The sequence below is a fragment of the Prunus dulcis genome, chromosome 4 (assembly GCF_902201215.1).
Source record: "Prunus dulcis chromosome 4, ALMONDv2, whole genome shotgun sequence".
NCBI classification, from domain to species: Eukaryota; Viridiplantae; Streptophyta; class Magnoliopsida; order Rosales; family Rosaceae; genus Prunus; species Prunus dulcis.
The window spans coordinates 5,384,884-5,402,765 of record NC_047653.1 but is presented as its reverse complement, the minus strand read 5'-3'; the positions used below and the strand labels follow the sequence as shown (position 1 = coordinate 5,402,765).

General features: G+C 35.8%; 2 protein-coding genes across 3 annotated transcripts; both read left to right on the top strand.

Annotated features, from left to right (window-relative positions):
* Positions 1 to 105: 105 nt before the first annotated feature.
* LOC117624374 (serine/threonine-protein kinase tricorner-like) lies at positions 106 to 5,874 on the top strand. 2 transcript variants are annotated; one of them, XM_034355575.1, is made up of 14 exons: positions 106 to 181; positions 388 to 614; positions 717 to 891; positions 997 to 1,080; positions 1,300 to 1,541; positions 2,060 to 2,297; positions 3,175 to 3,254; positions 3,330 to 3,414; positions 3,641 to 3,772; positions 3,864 to 3,977; positions 4,069 to 4,116; positions 4,702 to 4,786; positions 4,966 to 5,022; positions 5,120 to 5,874. In XM_034355575.1, the coding sequence occupies exons 2-14, from the start codon at positions 409 to 411 to the stop codon at positions 5,260 to 5,262; spliced, it is 1,689 nt and encodes a 562-aa protein (XP_034211466.1). In that variant the 5' UTR covers positions 106 to 181; positions 388 to 408; the 3' UTR covers positions 5,263 to 5,874. The 2 variants fall into 2 exon arrangements, with proteins under 2 accessions (XP_034211466.1, XP_034211465.1); XM_034355574.1 differs by having other exon boundaries at positions 108 to 228.
* Positions 5,875 to 12,627: 6,753 nt separating this feature from the next.
* Positions 12,628 to 16,338, top strand: LOC117625100 (probable WRKY transcription factor 14). The gene is made up of 3 exons (XM_034356686.1): positions 12,628 to 13,753; positions 14,547 to 14,687; positions 15,195 to 16,338. Exons 1-3 carry the CDS (start codon positions 12,969 to 12,971, stop codon positions 15,838 to 15,840), a joined length of 1,572 nt encoding a protein of 523 aa, XP_034212577.1. The 5' UTR covers positions 12,628 to 12,968; the 3' UTR covers positions 15,841 to 16,338.
* Positions 16,339 to 17,882: the final 1,544 nt, after the last annotated feature.

The window sequence follows — 17,882 nt, the reverse complement described above, 5'->3', positions numbered from 1 at the left end:
CTTTTCTCCACAACGATTAACGAGAGGGTAGGTTAGTAATTTCAAAAACCTGTCTGAATTAATTAAAAAAAATGGAATTAAATTATTCTTCTTTTTCCTCCTGAAGCCTTCTTCTGAGTTGTCTGAGTGAAGAAGGAAGCAGAAGAGAAAGTCCTTTGCCTGCTCTCGGTTGAATCATTCAGTTAAGAAAAGTTCTCACGTGAACTCCCGATGCGATCTCTGCAATCAGTTAGTATTATAATTTCAAATTCACTAACCAAAAATATTATCTTTTTTCTGATCGTTCATAATTTTTTTTTTCTTTCTTTTTTATGCTTGTAATTTAATCAATATATTTTCAACGGTTGGGGATCGAGTTTAATTGGATAATTGTGGATTGAATCGCAGAGAGGCCTTTGAATTTCAGCTATGGATTCTGCACGGAGTTGGCTTCAGAAGTTCCAGCCCAGAGCGAAGAAGAAGGGAGCGGAGAGTGCAAGAGACGAGCAGGAGAAGTCTGCTTCTGTTGATGAGGCGCCTTCCGACGTGACCAAACAGAAGGTCGAGGCAGCCAAACAGTACATTGAGAACCATTACAAGTCTCAAATGAAGTGCTTGCAGGACAGGAAAGAGAGGTGACTAACTATGACTCGGGTCAAAATTGCATAGCGTTGTTGAATTGAAGCGAATGCTGTGAAATTTTGGTTTCAATTTGGTCTTTTTATGTCGAATTACAGGCGTTGGATGCTGGAAAGGCGGCTCGCCGATGCCGATGTTTCGCAGGAGGATCAGATGAATGTTCTGAAGTATTTGGAGCAGAAGGAGACGGAGTATATGCACCTTCAGAGACATAAAATGGGGGTTGATGACTTTCAGCTTTTGACAATTATAGGAAGGGGGGCATTTGGAGAGGTTCTCTTCTTGCTTGTTTGTACCGTTGTATGTTGTTGTCAGTGGACTTGTTTGTTTATATCAAATGCGTTGGCTTTATATTGTATTTGCTGCAAAAAAATGCAGGTGAGAATTTGCAGAGAGAAATCTACTGGCCATGTGTATGCCATGAAAAAGCTCAAGAAATCGGAGATGCTCCGAAGAGGCCAGGTACTTCTTTACCAGTGGTACCATTGCTATTTCATATGCTTTAAATTAAATCCATAATTCTGGCTAAATATTTGCTGAAGAACTATGAATTTCATCTTAGTTGTGTGAAATGAACTTGTCCGCCCAAAAAGAAAGGAACTTTTAATAAATATTTTTGTTTCTCTACTTTGTGTGATTCATAAATTCATCTTCATTCATACTTCTTTTCTTTCATGGAAGGTGGAACATGTTAAAGCTGAAAGAAATCTTCTTGCTGAGGTCGATAGTGCTTACATCGTTAAGCTCTACTGCTCCTTTCAAGATGATGAGTTTTTGTATCTTATAATGGAATATCTTCCTGGAGGTGATATGATGACATTGCTAATGCGCAAAGATATCTTGACTGAAGATGAAGCCAAGTTTTATGTTGGAGAGACAGTCCTTGCCATTGAGTCTATTCACAAGCACAACTACATCCACAGGTTGTTATGTCATTTATTTTTGCTTTTACTGAGTTGGCTCTCAATCACCCACTGATTAGACTTGGAATATAGTTAGGGTAGGCAGACGCAGAATCTTGTAGGTGGTTTACCTACTAATATCTAAACATAATATCCTACTTTCAAAATGTGTGCCCTTGAACTTTAAAATATTTTCGTATGGATTTAGTTTTGCCAATGATGTTCTTAGTTAACATTTCCAGAAGGTTAAAATAAATAAAACTTAGTCGTACATGTTCTTTGTTTGTTTCAATACTGGTAACAAAGGTAAAATGATAAATGTTACTGACAATCATTCTGTCAGACATTTAATTATGATATAATTGATATGAACCTTAAGTTATTTACATGTAACCTTTTGCACAGTCTTATGATCTGACAGTTATCCTTGAGGTTTGCATGTGTTGGCTTTATTTATTACGTAACTGTGCTTATTTTAGTTGCTTATGAGATGAACACTTCAAATGTCATGTGAGCGTGAATTTCAATATCTTTTGTAGGGATATTAAGCCTGATAATTTACTGCTCGACCGTTATGGCCACATGAAGCTTTCAGATTTTGGGTTGTGTAAGCCTTTGGGCAGTAATAGCTTTCCAGATCTTAGTGAGAATGAAAATGCAGGTGGAAGAAATTCGAAATCCCCCTCTGAGAGTCATAAACATTCTAATCTTCCTACAACACCAAAACGAACCCAGCAGGAACAGTTATTGCACTGGCAAAAGAACAGGCGAATGTTGGTATGTTCTGTCTTTTCTGTATTTACTCATATGTTGTGAGTGGCATCGGTGGGCTAATAGGGATGAGATTTATTTTCTAGACATTAAATTAGAGTTGCTGTGGTGGGACTGGGGACATACATTTAGCAAAGAAAGTAATACATGAATTGAAATGAATTAATAAAATGAAAGAGCAATTGTGACTTCTTTGTTTGGCAAGCTCGTAAAGCTTCCTATGTGCCCGGTACTTCCCTTGCCTGTGGTTCCCTTTGCACAGCTGTGTACCTATCTTCTGAAGGCTCATAAGAAATAACATAGTTGATTTTAGAGGGATTGCTTTTTGGGTCAAAGAGTCTTAGTTGCTGTACTCTTAAGTTGTAGCCATAGTGTTTTGTATTGCTGTCCAGATAGTTGGATCTCTTGTCTGTGACCTGACATTAGATTGTAATTTGTCGACTTTGATTTAATAAATTCTTTGTTTCTCATAAAAAAATACAAAAGGGTAATATTAGACTCCCATTGCATGCATTAGAACTTTGGTTGGAGTGTTTCTATGGCCGTGCGCTAGATTATGATTCTGATATTTCTTCTAAATCTTGAGGAAGCAAGGAAGAATAAATATATTATTCAGGAATTACTTAAACAGGTTCTTTGTACTGACAGAATGGAATGTGCACTCACAGATATTACTTAAAAACGGATGCAGGACAGGAATAATCATATCTTTAGGGAAAATATATTATTGTCTTGCTTTGCTGTGTTTCTTACAATTTAAATTTCGGACATGAACTTTTTTTTAATTTCTTTTGTCCATTAATTAGGATCTGCTTTTGTTTTGGTGTTTTGTAATAAATGTTCAGTTATTTACATATAAATGGCCTTTTCACATGCCATTTAGGCTTACTCAACAGTTGGAACTCCAGACTACATTGCTCCGGAAGTATTGCTGAAGAAAGGATATGGAATGGAATGCGACTGGTTAGTTACTTTTCCCGCACATGTTTCACCTTAAGACATGTTTCCGACTGGTTAGTAATCAGATATTTCTGTCAGGTGGTCTCTTGGTGCAATCATGTATGAGATGCTTGTGGGATTTCCACCTTTTTATTCCGAAGAACCGATGTCAACATGCAGAAAGGTAAATTGAATTTTGATTTTTTGTTTGACCGCTTGTAATATGCAACATTCAGATTTCTGAATAGGTTTAACAGTCCAGATTTAAGAAATGGAGTCTCGCTATATCCTTAATAATTTGTGACTATTTGAATTCTGGAACTATAATTATTTCTTAAGCCGTTGGGAATCTCCTGCTGACATCTCATTTGTATATTCTTATCAAACAAATGGTTAGTTATGCCATGCAGATTGTTAACTGGAGAACTCATCTGAAATTCCCAGAGGAAGCAAAGCTCTCTCCTGAGGCTAAGGATCTCATTTGCAAGCTCCTCTGCAATGTTGAGCAGAGGCTTGGGACGCAAGGAGCTCATGAAATAAAAGTTAGCATGCATGGAACTCTTTCTCATTATTGGTTGATGGGTGTTTTATTTTTTTAAGGATAAAAGGTTGAAATGTTTTTCCTTGTGTTAGGCACACCCGTGGTTTAAAGGGTTACAATGGGATAGATTATATCAGATGGAAGCTGCTTTTCTACCAGAGGTTAACAATGAATTAGATACTCAAAACTTTGAGAAGTTTGATGAGGTGAGGAATTTTTCAATATGGTTGTTGTGTTCGTGCAATACTATTTACCAGCTTGCCATTATCTTAAATGCTGTTCTTTTCATGGTTGCAGTTGGGGACTTCAGCAGAGACTTCATCAAAATCTGGTCCATGGAGAAAGGCAAGTATCAAAGTGCACTTGATTTTGCATCTGTATATTCAAAATACCTACAGCGCATTAGTGGGGTGGTATAAACACAGATTTATGGTTTAAATGCAGTTTTGGGATCTTTATTCATAAAAGAAAATGTAATTTTTCAATTCCACTTCCTTTTCACCTCAATACTTATGCTAGATATGTAACTTATTTATACGTTCATGATCAGAATTTTCAATCAATTACTACAGATATAAACACACATTGCGTGGGATTGCACTTGATTTTCACAAAATTCATTAGGTTTATGCAAATCGTTATATCTTATCAGAAAATACAAGTGATTATATTATATCATAGATATTTGGAAAATCAAATTTTATCCTATAAATTTCTAAAGGGTTATACCTAATTCTTCTTGAAGTAGTATGGTTTAGCCTAGGCTTGCTTCTGTTTCCAGCCTCTCAGACGTTACTTTTTTCCTGGGTTGAGTTTTCCTTTTCAAAATTGGACATGGCGCAAATGACAAAACACATCCTCCTTTCTTATTTCTGTGCTAGTGCTAGTCTATTTTGCTGTCTCTGTTGACTGATCAATCATTCATTCCAGATGCTTTCTTCCATGGATACGAATTTTGTCGGTTATACCTACAAGAATTTTGAAATTGTTGATGAGCATCACATGCCTGGTATTGGTAAGTATTACTCGGTAAATTGTTAAACAAAGAAACTAGCTATTGATAAGAATTAATGTGTAAATAGACATAGACCACTATATTTCAATTGTTAGCAATTTTATCTGTGCTGAGGGCGTGGCATTTGGCCGATATAATCTTAGAGGTTCATTGACCTTTAAATGCACACTCTGATGCAGCCGAATTGAAGAAAAAGAACAAGCCGCCAAAGCGACCATCTATTAAGTCATTGTTTGGTAAGTGCTTGTTGCAATCAGAGTTTCTCAATATTATCTTTTTAGTTCTAGATTGTATTGGCAGTCTCAAACCTCCCCTTGGTTTGCTGTTTTCCAGACACACCTGATCCTCCAGACCCATCAGTTCAAGGAAACTCTCCCCACCGTTTGCCCAACCAGTTGGGTGCCTCAGAATGCTCTCAGCCGTCACGGCAATCTGCTAGACCCCCACAACATCAACACAAACCTCCACGAAGATAACCAGAAAAGTGCACATTACTAGTTATTTCCCACAGGTGGAAGGAAATTGATAGAGAAGTTTACAAAACTGCAAAGGCAAGATAGGAAAATGGTAGCTGAAAGGCTCAGTTTAAGTGCTTTCGTAAGTATAATCGTTTTGTGCATTATTAGCAAGGATGTCCATTTACCACATAATCACTTAGATTAGAGGAAAAGATGTCAGGCTTCACAATTAGGCTCTGATAAATGATTTATTTGTAAGTTGTTGTAGATTGAGGTCATGGCCACACTGCTTTCGTTGCTTTTAGAGTAGGCTGATAGCACATATAGTCGATTATGTCCAAATTATTGTCGACTTCTAAGCTTGTAGCGAGCTTTGTCGCGATGATTTATGTTCGTGTAAAGGGTGAGTGACAAAGCATATGGTTTAGAAGTGAGTTAAGTGACACTAAATTATTCTTTCCCACCCAGGCCATGTAAATTTTTTCATAATTTTTCTTGTAAACTGCATATGCAACCAGGACCATTTTCATAGATTGAGAACCTCTGACTGGCAGCGGTCTTCTGTCCTTTGACTTGTTGCCGCCCTTCTGTTCGGTGATACGCTTGATACAGAGTTCAGATTTATTTATTTGTTTTTGGTCTTGGCAATTATTTACAAATCTGTTTAGAATAGAGGGAGAGATGGCATCATGGTAAATAAAACAAAAAATCATCTCTCATCCTTCATGTGATTTACCAATAGAATTCTTAAAAATCACATGCTTATTTAAATAAAATAAAATCTCTAAAGAATTTAGAAATTAATATTTTACGTAACATTTATAGTTATATATGGAATTTCATAATCCACTAAATAAAGTTAAAACAGGTCATTTTATTTCTCACCTTTCTTGTCTCTCCCTAAAACAAAAAAAATTTAAACTTACCGAATGGTCCAACTCTTTCCCATTAATTTCTTCACTTCCTTCTATTGGTGTAATTGATATTGTAAATTTATAATGTGGGTGGATAGTGACACGCTCTCGACTATTATATTGCAAGTTGAGGTCATTTTTCATTAGGCTAGTTGAGGTCATTTCATTAGGTTAGACCTCGTTGGCTATACATACATAAATTTAGAATTAATCTATCGTGACAAGGTTTTATTAATCAACAACAAATTATTAATCCACTAAACAAACAAGAACAGTGGTGCGCAACTTAAAGATGACTTCTATCTATGCTGTCTGCTGAGCTTTCAAAAACTACCATTTTCTTTATTTGCCCAAGTACTTAATGATTAGCATAACCTTGAACTGTGTTTCCTATATGACAAAAGGAATAGAGAGATAAACAACAAGAAAAGAAGCACAAAAAAAGATATGCAAGGCTGCTTGTAGTGAAGCAAGGACTGCGGTTTTCCTCAACTAGAACTTCACTTTAAAAGGAGCATGGGTAGATAGGATAGGATCTCTAAAACAATTCCCAGAATAAAAGACAAAAAGCTTTTTTAAACTTCTTCTCACCGGAAGTAAAGTCATTATAATTTATAATCACATGGGGAAGGACCACGTGGCACATCAAACAAGGGCTTAATTATCCCCTAAACCCTTAATTTAATTATAAATTATTAATCACGTTATATATGAAAAGATAGACAATTGTTGAGTTCCCCACGCATGGGATTATGTTAGATTACAATATTATTCTCATGTTTTCATGGTTCCCCACAAAAAGAGAAGTTTTGGATTACCAAGAGGGAAGAAGCTCCCTTGTTTCATACATTAAGGTGCACTGCCACACTATGGGCCAACCCTATTACAAAATAAACAAAACCAAAAAATAAAATAAAATATTCTAGCTAGCCAACTAGCCAAAGTCTAGAATAAGACTAGACCAAATTTTATTTTATTTTATTTAAAATTTAAATTTTATGATATATAGCTAAGCCTAGGCAATAGACATGCACTGTGGTTGGTGGTGAGAAGCCAAAACCCCACCCCACATGATAGGCCTTGCAAATTTCCTAGAAACTATTCTGATTGCTAAGCAAGGACTTAAAAAAACTTGCAAGTGGGAAATTAACTTGTCATCCTGCTGTTGGCTGCCTAGAATGTCCATAATTTATGGGTGCTGATTTTTCAACTTCCTTTTTATTCATTTATACTCAATTTTATCACTTGTTTCGTTTGGGAATGATATTGAACACTTCTGTTCATAAACGTTCCTTTAAAAGCTCTTCTGTTAGTTAAAAATTATATTGAAAATCCAAGTGATCTATGAAAACATCTTATGCAAAAAGTGGTTTTGTGAGCTAAAAACACTTATAAATTTCAAAAACGCTTTTGAATATTAGAAAACATTCTTTGTCTTTTCTTAAGCACTCCCAAACAAGCTATCCCTAACCTAAAAATTGCCCAAGGGAGGAGAAAGATGAAAGATGTTGTGTTATGTTATTTTAATGTGGACCCCCACTTTGACCTTTTCTCATGTGGGACCAAGGGATTTGGAATGTGATATAGCCATCGGGCAAGGACAAAAGACAGCTGGTGGCAAGTAAATCACAGCCGTCCATGTAGAGGATAATGGATGGGCACCACTATATATTATCAACCAATATAATATACTATCAGAGAGGTCAGTCATGTCGGAGGCTAACCGGTGAGGTTGCCGGTAGCTAAACCTTGTGACGTTGAGAGGTCTGAAAATAAAATGCATAAGCAAAAAATAAGTGTCATGGTGCGTCATGCGTCCAAATCAACAGCCTTATCATAATAATCCGGACTCTCAAGACACCTCATTTTTTCATAATTTATTTAGAGCCACAGTCGTAAGCATCCACCGCGGGTTCTTCATGGTTAATTAGTATTATAATTAGGGTATTAATTATATTTAATTAACTATGTGTGCCTGCTTCACATGGCAGGATGCTAAGGCCTAGGGATTCTTGTGGGAAGACAAAAACCCTGGTAGAGTTCTGCACAGAGAATCCCAGTTTAGTTTTGTTCTCTTGTGGGGAGGAGTGGGAGGAGGAGAGCTTGTCATGCAAGAACGTGGGGCAAGTGTTTGTCTCAAAGCCAGTCAATAATGAGTTTGCAAATTTAAATTTAAATTATGGGGTTTTATAACTTGGATTTGGACCACTAAAATCTTAGGACCCTTTTCTTTAAACGACCTAATATTTTTGAACTGGTCCAGAGAAGTCAGTTGGTAAGTATCTTGTTTTTAAAAACAAGTTTTAAGCATACCATCATGACCAACTTGATCATAAATATGAATTGGGTCCTTAGCTAGATAGCTGCTTGCTTACAATTTGTATAAAATTACAACAGTGTTAGCTAGACCAGTACGTGGTACTTAATTAGCACCATTCTTTCATTTAATGTGGAGAGGTCCATATTTTAGAAGAAAATTCGTTAAACATAACTCTTCAAAACACGCATGAATGACTATGAATCAAGAGTTTATATTGAATTTAAGCGCATGAACAACTATATAAATTATTCATCAGCATATTCACTATGTTCACATTAATAACGACTATCAATTATTAATTAATTGTGTCTCTCTTTCTATCAATTGAGAAAACGTAATTCCAATTTGGGATATCCAACAATTGAAAGGGTAGTAACACTAAAGCAATAGTTAATTAGTTGGTGGGCTGCATATATTACCCTCTTACGTTTCAAATTCTCATATCTACTTGTTTTGAGTGGCACAAGATGAGCATGAAAATTTATGTGTATTTGTCACGAAAACAGTGAATTATTATATGTCGTAAGACTTGTTATTGTGATATTCACCTCAATCAACAACGATCAATTATCTAAAAACATGTTAGGTTGAACCAGCCTTCGTAAAATACAGATTCTCAATTCCACCTATTATGTTAGTGAGTGGTATGTACAGTATGAACATGTGCCACACAGAGACATGGAAAGCAATAAGAAAATAGTGAGGGGCTGCGGATGGTAACAATGATCTTTTGAAGAATTCCAAAGCCAAAAACCTTCAAGTGCCCAGAGAGAGAGAGAGAGAGAGAGAGAGAGAGAGAGAGTGGCTGCTACCTCTGGTAGATTCTCAAAATGTCTAATCAAACATATATATAAGGTCGGTGATTCCCTCTATGATCATTGCCCCATTATACTTTGAAATTCTAATCACAAGCCACACCTCTCTATCCCCCACAATATCATCCCCAACGCACCAATAATTTTTGTATTTTAATACTACTAGTGATAGAGGGAGACGTTTGGGAATTTGTTTCTTGAAATTAAAGAAACACCCCCCAAACTTTTTCTTTTGTGAAGGCCCTAAAAATGTCTAATCAAAACCTGATATTAATCTTTGATCCTTGAAGTGGTCATGCAAGACTCCAAAAAGGAACCCAACTTTTGGACCGAAACAGAAGCCATTTTATCTGACCTATAACAACAGAATTAGAATCAAATTAATCTTATATATTAAGCACACTTAATTACGATTCTAACTCTAATCCTTGTCCTTCATCATCCCGACATGTTATATCAGAACCCCCCAGTTTATGTGCCTCACTTTCATCATAATCACTTTTTTAAAACCGCAATCATACTCACTATTTTTTAATTAAAAATTATTCATTAGTTAGGAGATCATATTATAAAGTGATCCGTCTGCTGATTGTTCAAAGCAGCATAAAGTTATTAATGTGGAAATAAGTTGTCATAACAAACACCCTACAACTTTGTGTGGAAATTAGGGTGGCTTATGAAATAGTTGAAAAATGCAAAGAAAAACCCCGAAATCTCGAGAAATTACTGTGTAACTAATAAGCCACGTAGTATCTATGTATATAGTCACTAAATACCAAAATTATATTACGAGTAGGGTCATTATCCAAAAGGATGAATATGATGTACCACATCGTCACAGCTATGATGTATCGGATACACCTAATAATTTTGGCTAGGCTAAACCGGGGCAGCAAACCATCTTTATGGCCGGAGAGGTTTCCATCACAAAGACCAGAGGGTCAACTCATGTTTTTATTTTTTATATGAATTACTGTATATTTCCTTTGGGTATTTGATGCAAATTCACATAACTAGCATCTTTGTCTGTATATTTCCTCCAACAACAAAAAAAGGTATACAATTTCCTTTTATTCTTTTTCTGCTCCAAAAATCCACCTTGAAAAGAAACAATAAGAAGACAGTTTGTGGCTTAATTTATTAAGAAAAAACAGCGTGCAATCTCTTTCTCAACTACTTCAAGAAACTATAATTTAAAAAGCCAACATCAAATATTTTCTTTGTGCCATTCTCTTATCACTACACTACACAACGTGAATATCTCCTATAATTTTATGCATTTTGTTCAACCTTAATACTATTTCTTAAACCCAAAAAAAAAAGAAAAAAGAAAAAAAGAAGTACTCAATCATCAAATTCCTTTGCACTAATCTTGCGATACTGATTTGAACCTTGCTACCAAAGAACAAGAATTTTGAAAGGACTGAAAGGTACCTCCATGCTTACTATTCTTCTTCTTCTTTTTTACCCTGGTGCCCTTATTTTTTTTTCCTCTTTTAGATAATGTTTTCCTTCATGCCAATTCTTTCTAAATCTAGTGCAAGCGCGCGCCTTTTGAATTGCATGGAGGTGGAAGAAAAGGGATTTTTCTGAGTGAATAAAATATAATTAGTAATTTTAATAATGAAGATGATGATGGTGATGATAGTGACGATGACTATGACAATTATAAATAAATAAATAAATAAACAAAAGGCATATATTCTTCCCCTAATATCACTATTAATAAAGAATATTTAACCTTTGTATTTTGTTGATTACCTTAATTATTGTCATATTTCTTGAGCAGCATTAATATTGTGATATTTTCTTCTGGGTCTCGAACAACTTTGATTAGTTTGACTGCAGTGAGCCCTTTGGAGTAGATTATTTTTTTCCAGTTTAGATAGTGTCTTTTTTCTTTGAATATTGATTTCGAATAGAGTTTTTGTTTGTGGTGCTATCTTTTTTCCTTTTAAAACTCATGTAAATGTACTATAAGCAGCTAGTGTGAGAAGGACATTTTACTCGATTACATTTTACAACAATGCTATTTGTACTATATTTATTGACCATATTGCTGACCACATTTCTCTCTAATAGAGGTATGAGATCCACCTGTATTAGAGAGGTGATCAACAATGTAATCAGTAAATATGATCCAAATAAAAACGTTCTACATTTTATATTACCAGTGTTTCATTTCCATTATATATTCTCACAAAAAAATTATTTTATATTTTATAAATAATTCTATTTATGAGTGAGATTCTAAGAATATTAATTGTCAAAAGATGACAGATATATATTACTAAAAAGAGGTGCAGTAACTTAGAGGTACAAAACATTATTGAAAAGCCAAACTATTTTTGTACTTTCCTTCCTATAGATCAACCATGAAAGCTATGGAACGATGGCTAGCTTTGCATTTCTTAGTAACCTACACAGCCGTAAAAAGTAGCATGCACTGTAATAGGTTAACAATTTGGCTCTTTCATGTTTCTTTGGGCTGATGTATTCATATATATGTTCGAATATACAAGTGATTTCATTTTCTTTTACCCTTCACGCAACCTTTTGAATGTGATACATTTTGTATTTAGTATTGCTTTGGCATAAAATAATTCTTAAATAAAGATATTAGACTTATATAAATAAGTCTTAATTATAATAGACGTAATAAGTAAAATATAAAGTTGCAATTTGTATTTTTGGTGAAGCGGACACATTTTGGACACAGTATGTTCGTCTCTCACACAAATATAGTGCGACACATTAATTGAGTAAGTGTTGTCTTATCAAATTTATGTTCACATGCGATAAATTTAGACAACACGTTTGAGCAAAAATCATACTATGATAACATATGTTTCTATGAGAAAAATTCCCCGGCAAACTCATTTCTGAGGGATGGGCGGCGGCAATGGGCGGGTCCAAAGCACCATATGATCATCACCAAAGGTATATATTGCCTCCTCTCCTCATGCTATACGTTTTGATAATATAAAAGAATGGAGGCAGGCAACGAAAAATTTCAAAGAAACGAAGAACAGTGTTGAAGTTTCGAAACGTTCCTCCGAGAAATGCGGCTTCTTGCCGCCTCTTTACTTCCCTATCACTTGTTTCTGAAACAAAGGAGGGCAAAAGAAAAAGTAAAAAGACTTTTGTGCAAAGGTCTTTATTTAATTTACTGACAGAGGAAAAAAAAAGACAAAATATAAAATATTCCATTATTTATATATGAACAATAAATTAATAAAATAAAAAACAAGCACTACAGTTAGCTCGATGGCAATTTCATATTAAAAACTCTCTCTCTCTCTCTATTTGTTGCGTATGGAGAAGAGCTGTTTTGTATGAAAAGTCAGCTGCTCCTCTATCTCTCTTCCTTTCTTCAAAACCATTCTCTCCATCATCACACCTTTGTTTTTGAGAAGTAGAACATATAAAACAATCCAACATCAGCCTTCAAAACCCATTTCTTTTGCTTTCCTGCTTCCCAAAAATCGAACCCCATCTTCCCAAAAATACATACACTTGTACTAAATATATTAGTCCATTCATATCACTCTGCTTAAATCAACCCAAAAAAACCCCAAATCCAAAACCCAAGAATTGCATGCCTTTAACGTCTCTTTGGTGTCCAAAGAACTCAACAAGATATACACTTGATGTTGCAGCTTGTGCCATAAAAGCATGTGCAGCTTGTTCATGCCAATTACTAGGATGGAGAATTACCAAGGTGATTTAACTGATATTCTTAGAGCTGGCAGTGCTGCTACTTCCGCCGCAGGAGCTTACCATTCTGATCATCTTCTTCATCATCATCATCAAGAACCTGAAGCCGCCGCCGACAGCTGGCACTTCCCATCTGACCATCCTCCTCCCATGAAATTTTCCTCAGCGTCCTCAGCCATGGAGGAGGAGGAAGAAGAAGATGCCAAGGACAATTTTGGCGATCCCTTTTCATCCTACATGCGCGATCCGCTTCTTCATGAACTGGACATATCGTCTAGCTCCAGCTTTTTCATCAGCCCCAATTCCTCATCAGATATGAATATTAACATCACTTCTGTGGATGAAGCTGGCGGTACAAGTAGCACTTTTGGCGGTGCACATATAGTTCTTGCTCCTCCTCCTCCTCCTCCACCTCATCACCACCATCTTCATCATCATCAACAAGGTGGTGCCCTTGTTGATGGGGATCCAATAAAGAGGCCTTGCAACATATTCTCGCGGATGCTTCAGATCTCTCCGAGTGCAAAGGTCCCAGTGACGGCATGTGACTCGCCGTTGCTGGGTGCAGCAACAGCAGTGTCGTCTCCACGGGGAATTAGTAAGGCGGTGTCTGGTTCGATATCTGGTGCCATGGTTGGAAGCGACATGATTATTAATGGGAACAGCTCATCAGGAAAAGGTTGCTTGCTCGAGAACACCGGGGTGCAGATCTCATCTCCACGGAATCCGGGCATCAAGCGAAGGTGAGAGAGAGAGCATTTAATATTTTTCTTACAACTTGACCATGTTTCCCATGAATTAATTATTACTCTACCACTTAATTATAGGTTTAATAATTAATCCTGATTAGTACTTACATTATCATCATCATCATCATCATCATATAGATTAAAAACCTTAATGAGAAGTGGGTTTTTTCTTCTCCTTTTTTTGCAACTTGTGTTTTGATTGAAACATGGTGAAGTGAAGATCTAGAAGATAGGGTTTTGTTATTTAAAGTATATTTTTTGGTTTGACTAGGCTCTAAAGTCTTGAAGAGCTCTAAAGTCTTGAAGAGCTAGTAGGCTCTCTATATGACTGTTGTTTCAGGTGAGATTGTTAAGTATTGTCAACATTACTAGCTCTATAGCTACCTAAACATGATATCTTTGTGGGTTTTAATCAAAGCATGAAAAGGTGGGGTTCTTTGCTTTGTGTCAAAACAACAATCACACACTTAGCTTTCATCTTTCTTTCTTTTTATTTTTATTTTTTATATCTGGAAACTACTTTTCTTCCCCAACCCACCTGAAGGGATCTCTTTTGTTCTGATTGGTATTGGCCTTCCTTTGGAATATACAATCCATCTCTTCCTGCTTTCTAAAGAAAGCAATCCAAAACAGTTTAATCCAACTAAAAAAGGTAATCTAAATGTCAAGTTAGTCCAAACCATGCATATATATATATATATATGTGTGTGTGTGTGTGTAGAGCTAGACCGCTTAGCTTAATTAGAACAAAAACATATTAATTATCTTAATCTAATCATATGAGCAGGAAGAGCCAGGCAAAGAAGGTTGTGTGCATTCCAGCGCCTGCGGCGGCAAACAGCAGGCCAACTGGAGAAGTAGTTCCATCTGATCTGTGGGCATGGAGAAAGTACGGTCAGAAACCCATCAAAGGTTCACCTTATCCAAGGTCAGTAAGTTTTACTTCTTTGTCCCCATTTTCGATATTATCTTAGAAAATAAGTTTCACCTGTCAAACAATAGAAAGTTCCTAAGTAAAACTACGGCTAAGGCATATCTCACTGACAACCATGAGGGGTTGTGTTCCCTTTTCTTTCTTCAGATATCTTTTCGTATTCAATGCAATATTCAATACAGATGAGTGAAGCTAGCTCAACTAGTGAGGAGATGAAGACACATATCTTTATTTTAATTTGAGTGTCTCTTGTATATGAGGAGTTTGTGTGTCTAGAAAATGTGTGCGTGGGAAAGAATGGTATACGCGTATGCATTCGTAACACTTTTACATCATATGTATCGTAAAATACTTTTAATTTAACTATTACTAGTGATTTATGATGAAAGCAAAGATATAATGAAGGATTTTATCATCATTATAATCGTCATCATAATCTATTATCAATGCTGTTGAACTTGGTTTCAAACTTAATTAATCAATAATTGATACTACTTGCAGGGGTTACTATCGATGCAGCAGCTCAAAGGGTTGCTCAGCAAGGAAACAAGTAGAGCGTAGCCGGACTGATCCAAACATGTTGGTCATCACTTACACTTCGGAACACAACCATCCCTGGCCAACTCAAAGAAATGCTCTAGCTGGCTCAACGAGATCCCAGCCATCCAAAAGCGGTGCCGGTTCGAAGGCCTCTTCCAATAGTTCTCATCAGCCTCATCAGAAGCCAGCAAGCCCTACAAAGGAAGAACAAAATGAGACCATGAATGATAATAATCATGTGTCTCCAGTTATCACTGCTGGGAGTGCTTCAACAGTGAAGGAAGAATTTGAGGACATTGAGAAGCAATTGGAGCTTGATCATCATCAATTCATCGGTGATCATCAAGCAGGGTTTCCTTATAGACCATCAATGCCTGATGATCAGTCCAACCAGTCTCATCACAATGAGGACTTCTTTGCTGATTTAGGAGAAATTGAGGCTGATCCACTAAACCTTTTGTTTTCACAATGTTTCACACCAGATGAGCAGCAAAAGGGAAGCAAGGCTGCAGCCTTGGATCCATTCAATCTCTTTGATTGGTCTGGGGATCAAAACACCAACAACAACACCACCTCATTTGGTGAAGCAGCTAAGAGGCGCTTATAACAAGACCAAGATCACCACCACCTTGAAAAGATATCATCAACAACAACAACAAACAAACAAAGCTCCCCCACAAAAACAAGAGTTAAGAGAGTATACGCTTTTTAAGTTAGTTTTTTCTTTTCTTTTTTGGTGGTGCAGTTTAAAAACCTTGTCTTTCTGGTTTGAATTAAATTTTACATGTGGGGGTGGGGGGAGATGACTACTTTTCTATTTTTTTAACCTCTTTTTTACTTTTTTATTTTTACTTTTTGGGGTTCTTGTTATTTACCAGAATAGTCAGGATTAGGGAAAGAGATGATCAGTTAAGGGAAGAGAGAGAGAGTGCTGGTTGTTTGATTGGGAGCAGACACATTCCTTTAGGAATTTTGGTGGATGGGACAGAAAGCTGAGGAACAGAAGGTTTCTACAGTAGAAACAAGTACATCCATCGGAGACATGACTGGAAAGCTCAGTCTCAGTGTGAAAGGAGATTTGATATGAAGATGGGACTTGCCTTCATTATTCATCTTTTAAAGTGGGAAAAATTATTCATCCGCAACTTTGGTCATGTGGGTGTGGGTATTTTAAAAAGGGCAAAAAAAAAAAAAAAAAAAAACCAAACTTTTATAATTTTTATTGCTTTAAGTGACAGATTTGAAAGCAAACAAAACAAAACAAAAAAATAAAATTTGAAAGATGACAAAAGAATCTAGGGAAGAAAAGAAAGAATTACTACAGAAAAGCCTGACCTTTCTCATCAATCTTGTCTAGGGATGTGTAATTGTGAGATAAAATAGCATGCTTTGGGTTCCTCAGCTTTCTGTTTCTTTTATTATCCACCCAAGTTCTTGTGCTTACTTTGGATATTGTTTTACTTAAAAATGTATTAATAGTACTTATCGAATATTAGACTGTTTTTGTCTTTTCAGGAAACAAAATTAGCATTCCTTAATCTCATCTTAGCTTCTTTTAATCTTTTCCAACGAATCGAGGTTGGTGCTTAATCATTTTGCATGCCAAACAGTCATCTAGCTAGCTACTTGTGTTGTGGTGGTCCTGTGAATTTTATCAGCAAGCATGCACGTAAATTTCCTTTTTTAAAGTTCTGACAAAGTTGTTGGCCTCTGGCTGCCTGATTTTAGTAGTGATTTTCAAAAATTAACTGAGGAAACTATAGACATGGTCATCATCATGTACAATTTACAAAGAGTTCTGTTTCTGTATCTTGAAATGTGCGTGTGAGCAGAAAAGTGACATTTGTGTGTAGACAAAATATGTGTAAGGACCAAATCTAGTACTATTACTTGGTATATAATAAACCTTAAACTTATATAGATTGTACAAGAATAATTTAAGAAGTCTTCTTTTTCTCAAAACAAATTTAATCTTGTACTGTATATATTTGTTAATTATATGTGGTTTCATGAAAACCAGATAACTTTGATGCCTCGTTTGTTAGGAAAGATTAGATCGGACTAGAATAGACTAGTAAAGTGACTATATTTCATGTGCAATCAAGGACTAATATGGATATTGTTGTCTAACTTGGAGGATAAAGGAAGACTATCTATAGAAGTTGATCTCGGGATAAGTTTTAGTCATTAACATCTTATAGATAGTCCTCATTCTTCCTCAAAGTTAGGCAACATATCAATATTATGCCTTGAATGCTCATAAAATGTAGGCATTTCTAATCTAATCTAGTCCTCCCTATCAAACAAGAGTTTAGAGATCTTAGTGGATATGGGCTAAATTTTAGTGGATCTTCAGTTAATCGAACAAGAAATTTGGAGTTATTTTATGGCAATTTAGTGGATATTCTATTATTTTTAGAAATGAGGACCAAATCAATTTGAAGTTATCATTCTTGTAAAAGTAAACAGGATTGTTTTTTTTTTTTTTTTTATTCACTTGTTTTGTTGATCCTAATCAGGAAGCGGGATAAGAAGAGGAAATGATCTCAAAGATTAGATATACACCTTGTTTATTAAAGGATAATATTAAACCGACAAAACAAAAAAATTGTTCTAAATGCTTTTGGTGATCCCAGACACTAAAAATGT

Excerpts from the sequence above, each read along its gene's own strand:
- LOC117624374 (XM_034355575.1), top strand. The coding sequence starts at position 409 with ATGGATTCTGCACGGAGTTGGCTTCAGAAGTTCCAGCCCAGAGCGAAG. Across the intron at positions 1,081-1,299 it reads AGATGCTCCGAAGAGGCCAG|GTGGAACATGTTAAAGCTGA; the intron begins GTACTTCTTTAC and ends CTTTCATGGAAG. Across the intron at positions 4,117-4,701 it reads AATCTGGTCCATGGAGAAAG|ATGCTTTCTTCCATGGATAC; the intron begins GCAAGTATCAAA and ends CATTCATTCCAG.
- LOC117625100 (XM_034356686.1), top strand. The coding sequence starts at position 12,969 with ATGTGCAGCTTGTTCATGCCAATTACTAGGATGGAGAATTACCAAGGT. Across the intron at positions 13,754-14,546 it reads AATCCGGGCATCAAGCGAAG|GAAGAGCCAGGCAAAGAAGG; the intron begins GTGAGAGAGAGA and ends TCATATGAGCAG. Across the intron at positions 14,688-15,194 it reads AAAGGTTCACCTTATCCAAG|GGGTTACTATCGATGCAGCA; the intron begins GTCAGTAAGTTT and ends TACTACTTGCAG.